The sequence below is a fragment of the Lingula anatina genome, chromosome 1, assembly GCF_051362555.1.
Source record: "Lingula anatina isolate TDL-2025a chromosome 1, LinAna3.0, whole genome shotgun sequence".
Taxonomy (NCBI): Eukaryota; Metazoa; Brachiopoda; class Lingulata; order Lingulida; family Lingulidae; genus Lingula; species Lingula anatina.
In genome coordinates, this window is record NC_141767.1 from 49,218,224 (window position 1) to 49,235,343 (window position 17,120).

General features: G+C 35.0%; 2 protein-coding genes across 2 annotated transcripts; one reads left to right on the forward strand and one right to left on the reverse strand.

Annotated features, from left to right (window-relative positions):
- Window positions 1–1,771: 1,771 nt before the first annotated feature.
- LOC106150432 (glutaredoxin-1) lies at window positions 1,772–3,106 on the forward strand. The gene is made up of 2 exons (XM_013523237.2): window positions 1,772–2,210; window positions 2,389–3,106. Exons 1-2 carry the CDS (start codon window positions 1,965–1,967, stop codon window positions 2,485–2,487), a joined length of 345 nt encoding a protein of 114 aa, XP_013378691.2. The 5' UTR covers window positions 1,772–1,964; the 3' UTR covers window positions 2,488–3,106.
- Window positions 3,107–3,454: 348 nt separating this feature from the next.
- On the reverse strand, window positions 3,455–17,067 carry LOC106150428 (structural maintenance of chromosomes protein 5). The gene is made up of 24 exons (XM_013523229.2): window positions 16,892–17,067; window positions 15,660–15,854; window positions 15,205–15,301; window positions 14,619–14,744; window positions 13,372–13,584; window positions 13,028–13,189; window positions 12,751–12,822; window positions 12,514–12,575; window positions 12,272–12,347; window positions 11,792–11,909; window positions 11,369–11,523; window positions 10,908–11,116; window positions 8,739–8,922; window positions 8,460–8,521; window positions 7,859–8,027; window positions 7,489–7,556; window positions 7,096–7,219; window positions 6,303–6,425; window positions 5,877–6,002; window positions 5,481–5,576; window positions 4,863–5,090; window positions 4,532–4,711; window positions 4,272–4,367; window positions 3,455–3,877 (listed from the first exon to the last, which is right to left on the reverse strand). The coding sequence occupies exons 1-24, from the start codon at window positions 16,999–17,001 to the stop codon at window positions 3,752–3,754; spliced, it is 3,177 nt and encodes a 1,058-aa protein (XP_013378683.2). The 5' UTR covers window positions 17,002–17,067; the 3' UTR covers window positions 3,455–3,751.
- Window positions 17,068–17,120: the final 53 nt, after the last annotated feature.

The following is a 17,120-nucleotide window of genomic DNA, read 5'->3' on the forward strand; positions in this document are numbered from 1 at the left end:
GTTTCACATTTAATTAGGATTTGGTGATAATTATGCAGATAAATGGTGTTTAATATTGCAAATAAATTTACAACAAAAATGTGTTATGCCAACATGCTATAGATGAATAACAGTGCCTTATTTTTCTCAAACTTGGTGGGGTTATTCATATCAAGTTAATACAGCTAGATTAAAAGTTTGAATAGCAGCTTTATTGGAATTTTTTACATGTTATTTAAAAAAAAAAATTAAATTATTTTTCAAACACCAGCATCTTCAAAATGTGATTTTTAACTCCCATCCACCAGAAGTGCTGTGCATTTTCTTTGTTTCCACATGAGCAATTGTATTGGTTTTTTATGTCTTTAAACATTATGTAATATTATTTTATACACTGTTATCATTTTTACATATTGTGATTTCCATTATGTGAATTTGAACTCTGTGGTCTTGAAACTGTAATCTTATTGCAGGGGCTGAATGAGACCGTCTTCTGGGCCTTCTGGGAGATGGTCAGATTTTAATGTTTACATTGACGGGTATCTATTTTTTCTGTTGGAATACCATCAAAAATGGAGGATGGATCAACAAAGATAATTTGGAATACTGTCAGAAAATATCTCTCCTGTTCACTCCTGTTATTGACCATGTTATCTGTTGTTCATGATTAAAATTCAGTGTTGATTGACAGTATTATTTATTATTGCATCAAAATTGACAAAATGACCTATTTTTTACATATTTATTCAAATATTGAGACTTTCATCATGTGAATTTGAACTTTCATGGTCCTGAAACTGTAATCTTATTGAAGGGGTGGATTGAGACCATCTTCTGGGTCTTCCGGAAGTCAGTCAGGTTATTAAGTTTATATTGACTGGTATCTATTTTTTTCTGTTGGAAGACCATCAAAATGGAGGATTGATCAAAAAAGATACTTTCGAATACTGTCAGAAAATATCTCTGGGTCCGCTCCTGTTATTGACATGTTACCTGTTGTGCATGATTAAAATTCAGTGTTGACTGACAGTGCTATTATAAGCATTATTTGTCATTGCATCAAAATTGAGAAAATTACTTTTTTTGCATCTTTATTTTCTGTTTTTTGTCTGTACATTTGACAGCTTTGCTGCCTTGTTCTGCGTAATGTCTAAACATTTGTCAGCTGTGCACACTTGTTTCCTGTATGGTGTCTGTTTATTCGTCAGCTTTGCTGTTTAGTTTAATTAAGAAGCCAGGTATACGTTCAACATTCGCTAAAAACAACAGCATAACATGTAACCAAAGTCGTTTTACCCTAACTTAATTATAATAACGTAGACTAGTACGTCACGTTACCTGTCACGAGGCCGTTCATTGTTCTGAAGGTCCGAACTTGGACATGATAACGAAATTTTGTCAATGGACCGAATAAAGCGTATAGTTTGTCGGTAATAAAATAAAGTTCATCAGCGGCGCGTGCATACGATTTTTCGGACCAATGAATCTTCGGATTATCGAGATCCCTCCCGCACCTTGTCACTGATTGTCAAAACTTCCGTACGTTTGTAATGTGTAATTCATGTGTTGCTTGCAGCTGATAAAATGCCCCTGTTCATGTCTTAATTCAAAGGAGTCAACTCGTTCACGTATATATTTCATTTTCTGTTTATGGGCCTCGAACCTTTCAAGAACATCCTGCAGTATATCAAACTGTATATGGTAATCACTCTGCGGATTACTTCTTGTATTTGTATTTGATCATGCCCGGATGTAGGGCGATAGTCAATAAACTTCTGATTCTGATTCCTGCACTAACGATTTGGTGTCTCCTGCAAGTGGCGCCGTCTATTTTCCTAGATCTAAGACTAGAAGAACTTATTTGCAGTGTTTTGTCACGGGAGTGACTAAGCATTTTAAAATAACAAACAGTTTCCCAGTGGCAGTTTTACAGTTTTTACTTTGAATGATTTTATGGGAGCAAACAATCGTACTCAGAGGAAGACATGGCAGACGTTAAGACTAAAACCGCAGGCGTCAAGCCTAATATTACAGATCAGATAAAGACTAAGATTGGCAGCAAGAAAGTTGTGGTGTATTCAAAATCATCTTGCCCCTATTGCAAAAAGGCTAAAGATGTTCTAAAGCAATATAATATACCGAAAAGTGATATAGATATTATAGAAATAGCTAATGATCCAAAGTGCAACGCCATTCAAAGTGCTCTTCAAAAAGTAACCGGAGCAAGAACGGTAAGTCGAATTCAAAAGATGTCAGAAAACTTGTGTCTATCAGACATCGATTTCATGTACGGTTTACATGCATGATGCATTGTTTACGGACAGTAATGTCGAATCCCGTGAATCTACCCTGTACATGAATCTGTTTCACCAAACACCACTTCCACTGATTTGGTGAAATATATTTCAGGTGCCAAGAGTGTTCATAAATGGAAAGTGTATTGGTGGTGGAAATGAAACTGAGGCTTTACACAGGTCTGGGAAACTGAAGGGCATGCTTGGGGTTTAGTTGCATATCTTTTCACCTGTTTTGGTGGAGATTCTAATTGAAATGTCCAAGTATTCCAAAACCTACCAGTCAGCAAGAAGACTTCATACATCTTAATAAAGATTTTTCTGTGATCTTCAGTTTGTTTGAATAGACCGTATACACAACTTTGATAGTACTCTAAAACAGTTATAACTGTCTTGTAATATGTTTAAGAATGAGATGTACTTAATCTCGTGCCAACATAAAATTGTTGTCGTCATATTTTTAACAATCAGCACTATTTAGGTTTTATATTTACATTTTATTTTCTCTAATGTCACAATGGAAGATCAGGGAGTAAAATGTTTTATTTTACACCTGGCATTCTTAACTTCTGTGATACTGTAAATATAATAGATCTCTATGGATTTTCCAAGGCATTTAATCAGATACAATCTGGTACATTGTTGTGTAATATTGTTTGCTGTGATACCGTCTGTTCAGCTGTCAGTATTAGAAACACCTTTGTCTTTAAAAAATTTAGTGATAAGTTTTTACCAAAACAGAAATAAATAGCAGTGGTATTTTACATCTTTTGTAAATATTGTATAAAGTGTTGTGAACATTAAAAGCATATTCTCAAATCGTTTTGACTTTACACTGTTTTAGCATGTCATTCTATTTACTATGAAAGAAATTCAAATCATGAAGTGTACATAATTGCACTTGATAGATACTATATCTCTATAAAGACTTACAACATAGTCACAGAAGTTTTGAGATTGCTGCTACAATTTTATAAACAAATGCAGCGTCTTTGTGCTGTTCTGTGTGTCTCATCTCCTTTAATAACCATTAAGTACTTTTTCTGATATATAATACATAGTGTGATTGAAAAGGTAGGAATTCTTTCCAACATGGAAACAAGGGTTGGGCACTATGTTTTGTGTCCCAACTCACATATTTGGTTATTATCATTGCACACAAAAATTGGAAAACATACAAGTTTAAATTGAAAGAATGCATTTATTTGGCACTTTTAATTTTAAACTTTAAAAAGCTGAATCTATTTGTAGTAATGTATCTTTTAAGAAAGACCTCATGATGAATAGATCGAAAGAAATATTTCATTGGATTTTCTACTTGCACCATATCAAATCCAGTTGACATTGATAACAAGTTTTAACTTTTTGGTTTTGTAAGTTTTGAAAGAAAGGCAAAAGTAGGCTTTAACTATCAGGCATTCCTATTTAATTCAGCTTAAGGAATGTTCATAAAACTAAAATGGATATGGTTGTCAGTCCTATGGTATTTGTGCCCTCCTCCTGATGAATTTCTTAATATTCCAGTCTGCATGGTTCATCATGTTTGGACCATTATAAACACAAAGCACGTTCATGTGGTTTGAATACTTCAGATCTGGTAGCAACTAAAGCACAGAAAAATGCCATGATACATTATTATGTAATATGCAGTAAGTTTGGACAAGTTGGAAAAAACAGGAGTAAATATGAATGTAAAACCAACTTACTACATATGTCCAATTATCTACAGGGTTGCCATCATCAGTTATCAAATTGCATTGATTTATCATTTATCTTGCTATAAACAATGTAAACTTGAAACGTAATTTACCTTTATATTTGTATCAATCTATCTATGCAAATATCTATCAGAGTGTGATGATTTAGCACATTATCTACACACAGCTTTGTCCTCAACATCGGTCAAACACGGATACTGAATATCGGTCAAAGAAAAGAAGCCAACCCATGTACTGTTACAGTTGGTGTAAACTTTCATGGGGCTAGTGACTGCCTTACCTTTGGAGTGAGCAGGAAATACTGTCCAGTGTGTGGTCTACTCATGGTGTGCACCACCAGCTCAAATACCTTCCTCTCATTGCTGGCATCCATACCCTGGGGGGATAATAATGAGAATAAGTAATTTGCATGAACAACACATGTGAAAATCCAAATATCACAAATAACATTTTTCTGACCATTTCTATAACCACTTGTTAAAAATAAAGATGGATGGATGTAAAATCAATGCTCTACAAGTTGGTCAGCTGACCACTCACCTGGTTGATTTCATCCACACATCTGAATGGACACATGGACAGCTCTTGCAGTGCCATAAGGTAGAGTACTGTGGCCACACTGCACTCTCCACCACTCTGATGACCAGGGGTCAGCTCACGCAGCTGCTCATTTGCCCTGTACTTGACCTTGATACGGATGCCATATTTTTCGTAATCTTCCTAGAAAAGTGTTTTTAAAAATTCATTAGTATAAAAATTTATGACTTTCTGGAATATGAATGATGAACTTGATGATAATTTCCAATAATTAATGAAGAATTCACTGTATCACTGTGTGATACATAAACTATACAGGAAAAAAATAACTTGCTGGATTCTCAGGTCTATCCAAGTCCACTTCTCCAACGCAGTTCATCTGGCTGAAAAAGTCTCCAAAGTTTTTGTTGATTTTTTCCACCAGTTCCTCAAGAGGTTCAATCCAACCTCTTCTGAGCTCCTCAATCTCCTTTTTATGATCCTCTAGAGCTTTGATTTTTTCTTCTTTTTCTGTTTCCAAGCGTCTGATTTCACGCTTCCGTTGGTTGAAGTCTCTAATTACCTGAATTATCATGAAAATTCTACTATCAAGATATTTTTAATAGTCAAAAGAATACTACTAAAACCTGCTTTAATTCTTAAAGATATAGATATATATATAATAAATAGCAAGAAAATTACAAAAGAAATTAAAAATGCCATTTTTAGAACAAAAAAAAAAATTTATATATTTGAAAGTTGACAGGCTCCAGGAAATTAAAGCCTTCGAATAAGTTTATAGGTAGTTTGAATTTCTGGGCTACTGAAACGACTAATATACAAGAATATTGATATGCTCACTGCCAACTAAAGTAATATTTGAACTGTGGATACATTTTTTCTTCTAAAATTGTCAGAGAAATGGTCAAAATTACTCTGCCAAAATAATACCCTAGCTAAATAATCTACTTACAGAGTCATCCACAGCTAGGGTGAGGTCTGCTCTTGCCTGCTCCTCATGTATGGCAGCATCTATGTCCTCTAATCTGTTGGGACAGGATTCAAAGGCCTAAGAGAGTAATTGCAACTTTGAAAACGAGCTAATGCTCAATATAATCATTGAGGTATTTTTGAGTGATTTTATCCTTGTCTTAAATAAATATCCTAACTGTAAATGTGCAATTATATCTAATTCATCAAAATTCAAAATGCAAGGTTCATGTCAATATAAAATATTTTATATTTTTTGAATGCACATTCTCAGTTTTATTAACTTGATACTCATTCTTTTCATTCTTCTTCTTCTTATTTTATTTTTCTTCTTCTTCTTCCTATTTTATTTATTTTATTTCATTTTTTTGTATTTCACCTTTTTCATTTCTGCCGAGAGCTCTTGATCTTCCCTTGTTCCTGTAGCAGCTTTAGCATCAGCTAGCAGCCTTTTCGCAAGTTCTTTCATCCTTCTTAAGTTTTCCTTAAATTCTTCACACTCCCTCTGAAATCAAATAAAACATCCGTAATGTCCTGTGATAGGCTCCCTGGTATTGCAAAGAAAGATAAAATGGTCAATTTGAAAAGAGAGAGAATGCTGCTCTACAGGTATATCACATTAACTCTTACTAAGAAAGGAAATAAGTTCAATGAAGTTCTTCAAATGAAAAGACAGACTGCTTATAGCCAAAGCACGAAATTATACAGACAGAGACACTGTGTTGATCCCAGTCTTCATTTTCTAATGCATCAATGTCTTAAAGATATAAGTACCTCCTGAGAGGAAACCTAACAGCACACCTACCTCTTGTGTCCTGAGGGAAGTTGACTGCTCCCGTAACTGACTTTCTATGTCAGAAACTTCTCGCATAGCTTCGGAATGCTGAAGAGCAAGTCTGACCTTTTCCATGCTCAACTGTAAACATTCCTGAAAAATATACAGAAACATTGCTGAGAAAATAATCAATCACAATTAAACTTCTAAAAATTTTACTGCACCCATAAAGACAACTATGTGTAAATGTAAATGCAAAAAACAGTAAGTATGCCTAACACCTACACTGATGATGGAATAAAATGGTGAAAATCGGGAATATAAGACTGTTCAAAGTTTTGTATCACAACAGAAAATATATGCATGCACATATTTTTATATTTAAAAGTACATACAAACAGAGCATCGGTGGAGCCTAGATTCCCAGTAACACATGTAAACCACTTCTACTAGTTTCTAATATGACTCAAATAAATTTGACATGCCAAGGGATAAACTGAACAGATCACTCTATCAGCCATAAAAGAGCTTTAGACTGCTCCTTTCTTTAAATTTTTGTTCGGAACTTTAACCTACTTTCGTGACCTACTTTTCTGCCCCATTGACATACAGCATAGAATGTTAGCAGAAAAATCCGTTCAAACATTTTCGGGGAAAATAAAACAATGCCTTTTGGTAATTCTCTTAGTTATACTACTTGAAACTATATGCTGGCATTTGGTTGGTTTTTGGGGCAAAAAATTGACTTTGTATGCATCTTTAAAGGGACCCCCAATCATACATAATATATCAGTCTAGCCTAAATGAAAGCTCAGAACAGTACCTGCGTGTGTTTTTTCAGATCACTGAGAAGATCAATCTTCCTTAGGTTTATTTTGTGAATCTTTTGGTTTGCTTTCGCTTCCTCAGATTCAATATTAATTGCCTCTCCCTCAGTGCGCTGGATACTAAGAAGAATGAAGAATATGAATGTCACTGACATAAATAAAACTAAATATAATGCTAATATCCAAACATTTATCCTTTAATTATCCTTACTTTTTACACAAATAACAATCTAAGCATGGTCTGCATAAACCATTGCTCCAGTATTTCATTGAAATAAGAAAAGTCTTCTAAAAATCTTTCATGAAATTTACAGAATCATATAGCCTTTTTTTTTTTTTTTTTTTTGTATAGCTAGGCCATGAAACTTTTTCTACATATATTTTCTTACATTTCTTTCTTGGCTCTAATCTTCTCAGCTAATCTTCTTTTCACATCTCGTTTACTCTGTAGATCTTTCTGTTCAATAATATTTGAAAGAGTGCAAACAAAGTGAATATATAAACTACATTCCCATCATTGTCACAATTGAATCTGTTAGCTTTGAGTGATAAACGCTGCAATAAGCCAAATAAATGCTGTTATTTGCCTCAGGAAATAAGAATATTTTATTTTAAACCACTCAAATTTTTCATCTGGCTAAAAGCCCAACAATTCTTATCTTCAAAGACTTTCATTACTTCAGAGTCCTCAGAGTATATTGTTCTAAATTTTTACAATCTACTTCACTTTAATGACACATTTAACGTAAGCATTAATACCTTTTCTTGTCTGAGTTTATTCAGCTGAATCTCAAGTTGTTTGTACGTGGCCTCATGGTCCTTGAATTCCTTCTCCTTTGTGTGATATGTCTCACTGAGTCCCTGAAGTTCAGCAGCTAAGGCCTGTTCCCTTGCAACATCTGAACTGGATGTAAGCAGAGAAGGCTGCCTGGATGGGAAAAATGAGAGGAATACATGGTCATTCCATTTTGTACATGCCTGTCAACAGTTTGCCACAGACAAGGATGTACACCTTTTTAACTGTTTTTCAACTTTAAATAACTAGATAACATGAGCATCATATGATTGGGTAATGGGAGCTTTTTACCCCTAGCAAACTTGGCACATTAACTTTTGTATAGTCCAATAAATAAATAAAATATATGTACATGTGCTACTTATAAAATATATGTACATGTGCTACTCAGCATGGGGGTAGTTAATGTGTACAACATCTAAATATACATGCATATGATCTTTTCTATTTTACATTAAAATACTTACATGTATCTGACATGTGTTTAGTTAGACAAAATGTATTCACACCAAAACAGTTTACAGAATACATGTATCACACCAATACAGTCCTGCATGTCATTACCTTAATTCAGTAACTCTACTGGACCTCTCTCTGTTTCCGTATTTTGAGCGCTTTACATTGTACTGAAAAAAAAAAAAAAAGATTTTCACCATATTAACCACATGAGACAGGTTACCTTAATACAATTTAACACTAATTCTCTGACCTCTTGATATGAGCCTACCTTAGTTAAATACACCAAAGTAAAAGCTTGGATTAAAACATAGGTTTGATTACACTTAAGCTGCACACACCAGGGAGTTTGTCAACACAGTTTTTATCATGTACAAAACCACATACCTGATGGTCCTCTGTATAGAATGTGTTAAGATCTGGGTGTTCTCTGAGTAGGACCTCCACCCTGTCCCTGGTACTGGCATCTCCCACTGGGATCTGGTGCACCTTGTACATAGCACACAGAAAAGCCATCACAGGATCAGGACACTCAAACAAGTCCTTCAAATAACTGTGGAAACCATATTTACTGAAAAGCAAGAGAAATGAAAAGTAGGTCAAAGGTCAATTTTAAGGTCACTTTAAGATTGCCAGTATATGACTTCCTATTCAACTTCAATAGAGACTATGGACCTATCTCTGCCAGGTTTGGATTTAAAAGGGAATCAAAATTTGCAAAGTTCAGTTCATGGTGAAAAGTAGGTCAAAGGTCAATTTTAAGGTCACATGTAGATTGCCAGTATATGACTTCCTGTTCAAGTTCAATAGAGACTATGGACCTATCTCTGCCAGTTTTGGAGATAAAAGGGAAGCAAAATTTGCAAAGTTCAGTTCATGGTGAAAAGTAGGTCAAAGGTCAATTTTAAGGTCACATTTAGATTGCCAGTATATGACTTCCTATTCAACTTCAATAGTAACTATGGACCTATCTCTGCCAGTTTTGGAGATAAAAGGGAAGCAAAATTTGCAAAGTTCAGTTCATGGTGAAAAGTAGGTCAAAGGTCAATTTTAAGGTCACATTTAGATTGCCAGTATATGACTTCCTATTCAAGTTCAATAGAAACTATGGACCTATCTCTGCCAGTTTTGGAGATAAAAAGGAAGCAAAATTTGCAAAGTTCAGTTCATGGTGAAAAGTAGGTCAAAGGTCAATTTTAAGGTCACATTTAGATTGCCAGTGTATGACTTCCTATTCAAGTTCAATAGCAACTATGGACCTATCTCTGCCAGTTTTGGAGATATAAGGGACTAAATGTTATAATTTTGGAGTTACCATAATGTGCCATAAATTTCCTACAAAAAAAATTAATTAAAATAAAGAAAAGGTCATTTTGGTCAAAATTATTGAAATGGGAGGTGCTCTGAAGTTCCAGATGTTCAAATTTGATGAAATAATGTCATTTTTGACCACAAGTTGCCAAGCCTTATGTTTTATTTTTCCGGAGTTCAAAATTTATTATCCATTACCGTTCTGCACATTTTGCTTTCACCACCAATATGTACTTTTTGATACAGCGTAACTCGAAAACCGTATGGAATACAAAAAAACGGAGACCACCCCCAGTGTTGGGCTTTACATGCTCTACAAAATGCAAAAAAGAATGGGTGTCTAGCATTAACGGTTCCCGAATTAGAGACAGTTTTCAGTTTCGATATCTTATGGCCGCTACTCCCGTGAAAATGCACTGATTGACCCCAAATTCACAGAGATGAAAGATGACCTGAAGGGTAACACTTTCCATTAATATTATTAGTTAAGTCTGTGTGGTGTCTGAATAAGACCGCAAATAATTTTTTTTTCGGCAAAAATTTTGTTTTTTTGAAAAATTTGGCCCGTTTGACCTTAAAATAAAGGTCAAAGGTCAAATCCAAGGGCATATTTGAAATCTACACATATGACTTTTGGAAAGCTGTCTGTAGAAATTTTTCTCATAATTCCTTCTGTAGGGGAGATAATTAGCATTTAATTTTGCCATTTTTGGACAAGGGTGCATTGCAATGAGTGCCACACCTAGACCCCAATACCGACAAAGCCCAAATTTTACGTGGAACGAGTTGAGATTATAGGTGACCTAAATCCAAGAGATGGGTATGGAGGCCCTTACCGTCTAGGAGGAGAAGCGGTAACGGTGACTTGGCAGCGGAGCCGCAGGAGCCGGCGGAACATACGGGTCGGGACTAAAACCATGTGTACCGCCAGCGCCTACGCTGGTGGTACAACAAGCCAGTAATGCTGCACTCATGCAGTAAAGTCTGACTAATTTCCCTGATACCATTTCATACAAATGGAACCTTGTTAACTATATATACAGCTCTGATTTTTAATGTGAATGTTTTAATAGTCAATAAGTGCATTCTCAATTATTTTCAGTTTCCTTTTTTCTATTTTAGCAACTTTCAATATTATTTCCTTCTTCAGTAAAAAAATAAAAATAATATTCAAAGCGGAAAGCTTTACAACCTTTAAAATAAAAATAATTGCTCCACAAATATGCTTCAAAAGTGTAAAATCACCTGTAATATTGCAGCGGATGACTAGCTTTAAACTGGTTGAGGGATACTCTGGGTGCAGTCACTGCATTCACCCTCAAGCCTTGCTCATCTCTCACCCTCGCCAAGAACTTATTGGCATCGTCCTGGTCCTCGCAGATAAAGGCACGCATGTCATTGAAACTGACATGACCTTCCACATACTTTGCATATCTTGGATCCTTCATGTTCAACTGCAATTCAATTTCAAATTCAAAATTACCAAGAGCCGACCATTCTTTAAAATTAACCACTATACTTCCTTCTTAAAATGTGGTAATATTAATCCAGTATGGTTTAGAATTCCTTTACCTCTATTTCTACAATGTACATAACATTAGGGTGGAATTTTGTATTAAGATATGAGTAATAGCATGTAAAACAAAACTGAACAGGGGAAAATAACTAAAGAATAATTTCACCGTTTGAGAATAAATTACACTTACTGTCACTATCATGGGTTCGTGGATGACTCCATTGAACTCGTGTCTGTTACTTCGTAACCACATAACAGCCTCGTATGTGTGTCTGTGCCTCTGCTGCAACACCAACAGCCTTCTATTACTGACATCTTGTAGCTGGTTTAGAACATCTTGCTTTCCTAAAAAATTAAACGAAACATATGTGATTTAACACAACATAACATTAGTTTTAAAATGGAAAAACAATGGTTGCCAGGCTTTGAAAAATTATTCTTTATTCAACAAAAGTTCTACTAACAAAGGTTACTTATATGACTAATATGCCCAAATAATAGTCACTGTAGGGTGGTCATATTATAGAGATTCAGCATTATCCTTACATAGTCTAAGCTCTGCTGGTCCAAAATACTATTATATTGGTAAATACATGTACTTAGCGGTACCTACCCCTAATGTCACCTCTCAATTGATCAAGCTCCATTTTAACAGCACTTCCCCGATGTGATGCCTGAGTCATACTTCGACTGGTATCTTGCATGTCTTTGCTGACACGTTCTATAGCAGGCTACAAATATACAAAATAACACTTAGTTTTTTTTCCTCTTGAGACTACATTTGTCTACATGATACCAACTAATCTAGCATAAATAGTGAACATGTTTTGAGTCAAAAAGAAATTATTCAGAATGGGTCTTGAAATATATACAATTTAAAATAAGACATTGCAAATACTGTGAGAGAAGGCGAAAATGCAGTGTAGTGCACAAATCTGGTTTATTAAACCTGGTAATTTGCAAAACAATCAACAATGATCACTTGTAGGAGTCATCTCACAGTATTTTCTCTTATAATTCAGCTTCATTACTAAAAACTGGCAAAACTACAAAAAAAAAGTTATGTAGAAAACTTCATTCATTTCTACAGAACCTGTACATCCTCTTCATCCCCCACATTATCATACTCTGCCTGAATAGCATCTAGCTGAGCATGGAGATTTTTAACTCTGTAACATAAATCAAAAGTGCAATACCATTAAATATCAGCAGAGTTATAATAACCTGATTACAAACTGTCTATTAAAAGACAAGTTTATTTTACTTTTTATTGGGATCCATCTATATAAACATGTCATTGGAAAAAACTTCATTACCAGCATTTGTCTTGCATACCTTTTTTGTCTCGACTGTTCTTGGCTTCTTTTGGCATTGAGGTCATCCTGAATTTCTTGCATCTATAATTATGATTACATTAAGTATGAATATCAGTAGTTTTTATAATTTAGAAAGCACTGATAGAAGAAACAACCAAGTCTAGATAACAAGTTGTAACACCCAGCAAACCTGATCTTTTTTTACTTTCTTGAAGAGAATATTTTCTAAAAAGCAATAAAAAAGATGTTTTCCTACCTTATCTGTCTCATTCTCTATGTTCTTGCTTTTGTTTGCAGCCTGCTTTGCATGCTCTTTAATTACATTGTACTAATAAAAGAGAAATGCAATCGTATAACATATTAATGGTAAATATAACAGTGCTTGTGACTATGCATATCTACTGATTTTTTTCAAATGATATATCCATTCTGATTAGCATACTTGAAACAAAACTACTTTTTATCACATTAAGACTATATAAATACTAGAAAGACACAAAGAAAGCTTTAAATCAAGCAAACCTTTATCATACCTTTTCCTTCATAAGTACATTAATTTCCTCCACCTTTTTCTCTGCCTCATTCAGTTTGGCTTGCATGGGTGCATAGGCAGCTCTTGCTTTTTTCAGATGTTCTTCTATAACATGTTTTCTCTCTTTTTCTTTAGTAAATTGAGAACGTTTTTCCTCATACTCCTACAAAACACATAAAAACATTTTTGATATCAAAAAATGGGCAATGATGTAACAAAGAATCAATACATTTGTGATCACCTTTATCAAATTGAAACTGTCAACAAATGACAATAAAAGCTCTTTAAACCATGCAGTTAGGCTCAGCCTGCACTAAATGAAATTATTCCACTTATAATACTTACCACCCAGGGTCTTTTCTTCTGTAACAGCTCTACCTTCTGTCTGTACCTCTCTCTTTGTTGGTATTGCTGGACATCTCCTTCTAGCCGGCTGTTTTTTTGAACAGCATCCTCATAATGCTCTATGACACTGTTTGCCCTTGCCTCCAGCTGCTTGGACTCCTGTCTGGCCATCTTCAACTTTTGGTGATTTTCATACATGTTTTCTGGACCAGCCTAAATAAAACCAACCAAAATTTATAAAAGCTGTGGTCCAGCTTACAAAATTGGTCTCATCAAAATTTCTTCTCATCCTTTACTTGACAGCTTTTTTTAGCCAATCCCAATTTGAGTACATGTGGATCATGATCTGGTGACATTTGGATATTATATTTAACAAAATTTGGCCCTATAATTCTGAATCAGAAAGATACCAGGGAATTCTCTTAAACTATTTCCTTTTGATTTAATTGTCTCTTACATTAAATTACTCCATATTTTAATGGGTTATTCACTTCAAAAGATGATAACTTTCAAACAAACAATATCCTCCACAATTCCGGATATCCATCTGAAGTCAATATACTTCACAATAATAAGAGTAATTTTCCTAGTGATTGGTTGCTTGGATAGGGAGATATAGCTGAAACTGATTTACCCATCTTGTCACTCAAGCTGTTAAAAGGGCCAAAAACATTCACCCAGGTTCACAGAGCTTATTAGTCGATGACTTGATGTAAAAAAGAAAAAATTAGAATAACCAATGACATCACCTAGTGACAGTCATTGAAATTATGTACTGTGCAAAACACTGTAAACGGGCTGCTCAAAACCAGTTATGACCGGCCATGTGTACAGGCACGGGCATCTAAGAATCCCTAACTAACACACTTAGTAAACAATATGCATAGCTTCTTAAGTGCGTATGTCAAGTAACCAAGAGCTAAAAGGTAAAATGTTCATTTTAAATTATTTAGATAGGCACTCTAAACTAAATTTTAAGGGGCATTTGTTGTAATTTTGCACCCTTAGAGGTGCAGCATGCTTCAAAATGAGGGACGATATTGGCAATGGGGGAAGGACGCAATGCCACAGCCCAGATGCAACACTTCCCCTTATCAAGTAATTACATCCACCTTAAAGAAAGAGCTTAAATAGTGGGAAAATGCACATTTTGGGGGGGGGGGGGAGGGGGGGGGGGGTAAGTTTGCTGGGGACAGGGAAACTGAATGCCACATGATGTTACATACAAATGGCAAATAAATACTCACTGCTTTTTCTGTGTTCTCCAGTAATTCCTGCTTGGTCATCCTAGCAAACTCACCCACTTTCTCTTGAGGTAAGAATTGACAAAGATTACCCACTTGGATTTTCAAACGACTTGCCAGCTCCTCAACCTACAATCTCAGAAACAAAACAAAAAGCAATAAAGAAAAAGTTTCTTAAACAAAACAATAGTTCTCAGATTCAGAAACAAAATTATATGAAGAACAACCATCCAGCAATTAACTTTACAAACAAATTTGCAAACAAGTGCTTGCATGAAGGTCAAATATTAGTATGTGACAAAGGGAAAAAATAGCAAAGTACATGCATTCAGTCACAACAAACAGCATAAAATTTAAAATATTTATCTGATCAGAACCACTTTTAAACTTAACATTCCTTTTTCATACTACTGTCAGTCTAAAGCAAAATGGATATTCATTTTAAGAAATTTTGAAAGTTGCACTAACAGCTCCAATGACATTTACAGACACGACTACATGGTACATACAAAAGTGCATGGGTATAAATATCATACCCATTCAAATATATCGTGGTTGCATTTTATCATAATTTTATAAATCAACCTACAGCTTTCTGTGTTGCCTGTCTTCCATTCACTGACCAATCACTCTTGTTTTTGCTTATTTCACGACGAATCACATAATTTTCACCATCTGGATTGTGTCTGAAAATTAAATGCAGAGAACATCTAAAACAGTTACAAATGGCAGCAAGCTAGCTTCACCTTAATTGTCATGCACATGTAATATCAACAAAATCAAACTTGTTTTGAAAAAAAAAATCAAATCAATTAAAATTTGCTGTTTTATAAAATTATATAATGCACAGCAACTGTCACTTTGACTAGGTGTGACACTGGGCAGTGACACATATAAACTATTTATATGGTGAAAAATACAATGGCATAATTTACCCCTTCAAGTATAGTCTGTATGGCACAGAGCTTCAAGTTCAACTCTTTAAAATACTTTTGTCTGAAAGTAGCTGTTTATCACTTAACTTCTCAAGGGAATAATACTCACAGCTCAAGTTCAATGATGGCCCTCTGACAGCCATACTTAATGTACCCGGCAGAATTAGGGGCACGGTTAAGGACACTGGGTTTCCCTGCCACCCCCAGACATATAGCACACACCAAAGTGGACTTCCCTGTGCCATTGGGACCTATGATAACATTGAGGTGAGGACCTGGGCGGAATTCTACAACATCATAAGTGCTAGAATAAAAATTAAAAGGAGTTACACTTCATTGTCAAGCAGGTTCTTTCTTCTTCTTTGTCCTTTAAGTTATCTGTAAACCCATCTCTATCAAAAACCATAATATTTGCAAATTGCAATCATATTTTGTTAAACATTAATCCATCAATCAATCTACATAGATCAATCTAACTCAGAAGAAACTCTCACTGAGTGCAATTTGCTTATATGAATGACAAGTCTCCTTTTGTTTCAAAAATACTCATATAATCACCAGTTTTTCTGTAATCTACTCAATGCCAGGAGGCTGTGTCATTCATTTTAGTTGCACTCAGTGAGAGTCCCCGTTGGATCAATCTACTTAGACCAATGGTGTCTATGGAAACAGGACCTAATAACGACTTGTTAAGTAGTGTATGTAGGCATAGTAATTAACATAAACAGCACCATTTCTACACACCAATTACAGTGCCCATTCAAAACTTCACTCTTTGCAGTTGTGTGTGATCAAAGGCACATTCTCCTCACAGAAAATAATGGACAACCATGCTGCCTGTTTGTTTAAAAATCTTTATCTGGATTTCTTACAGATTTTGATGAGTGTGGAAAATACTTTTGTTTTTACACATACGATAAGAATAGAATGTTTAAAGAGAATAGAAAGTCATCAGCCCTTTCTTTTAATTTTGATAGCAACAACTTCCACCTTATAGATAAACTTGATATTTACATGGGTTCAGAGTATGTTCCTGAGGGTCGCGCAAGCAAATATGATTGCACTTATCACACAGGGTTTGAATGGCCACAGTGAATAGTTCCACCGGCTTTTAAAAGAGGAAAACTAACAAACACGATCCAGAACATATTCAATTTGAATGTGATACAATATTCTGTCAAAAGAAAGGTTAATTTATACACCCGTTTTTCATTATAGATGACATATATTGCCTGGCAGTTTTAGCTGATGAGATGGCATAACGAAAGTCTATGAGCAGTCACTTTTGATCATCGCATGTGCAAGAAAATGAAAACTAGGAAAAGAAATTGCATATCATACACAAAGTTTTCTAGCTTCACCCGAACTATAGACCCTTCTCCAAATTCCTCGCTTCCGTCCCGCTGCGTTTCGCCTTGTCTTTGGTTTGTTCTAGCTTTTGGTTTTGCCATTTCTTTTCGCGCTGCACGAAATCTCGCAGTGTCACGTTTGAGTTTTGATGGAGGAGGGACGATGAAATTTTATCTCAACATTTTAAGTTTTATCAGTTTGATTCTTGGCATGGATGTTA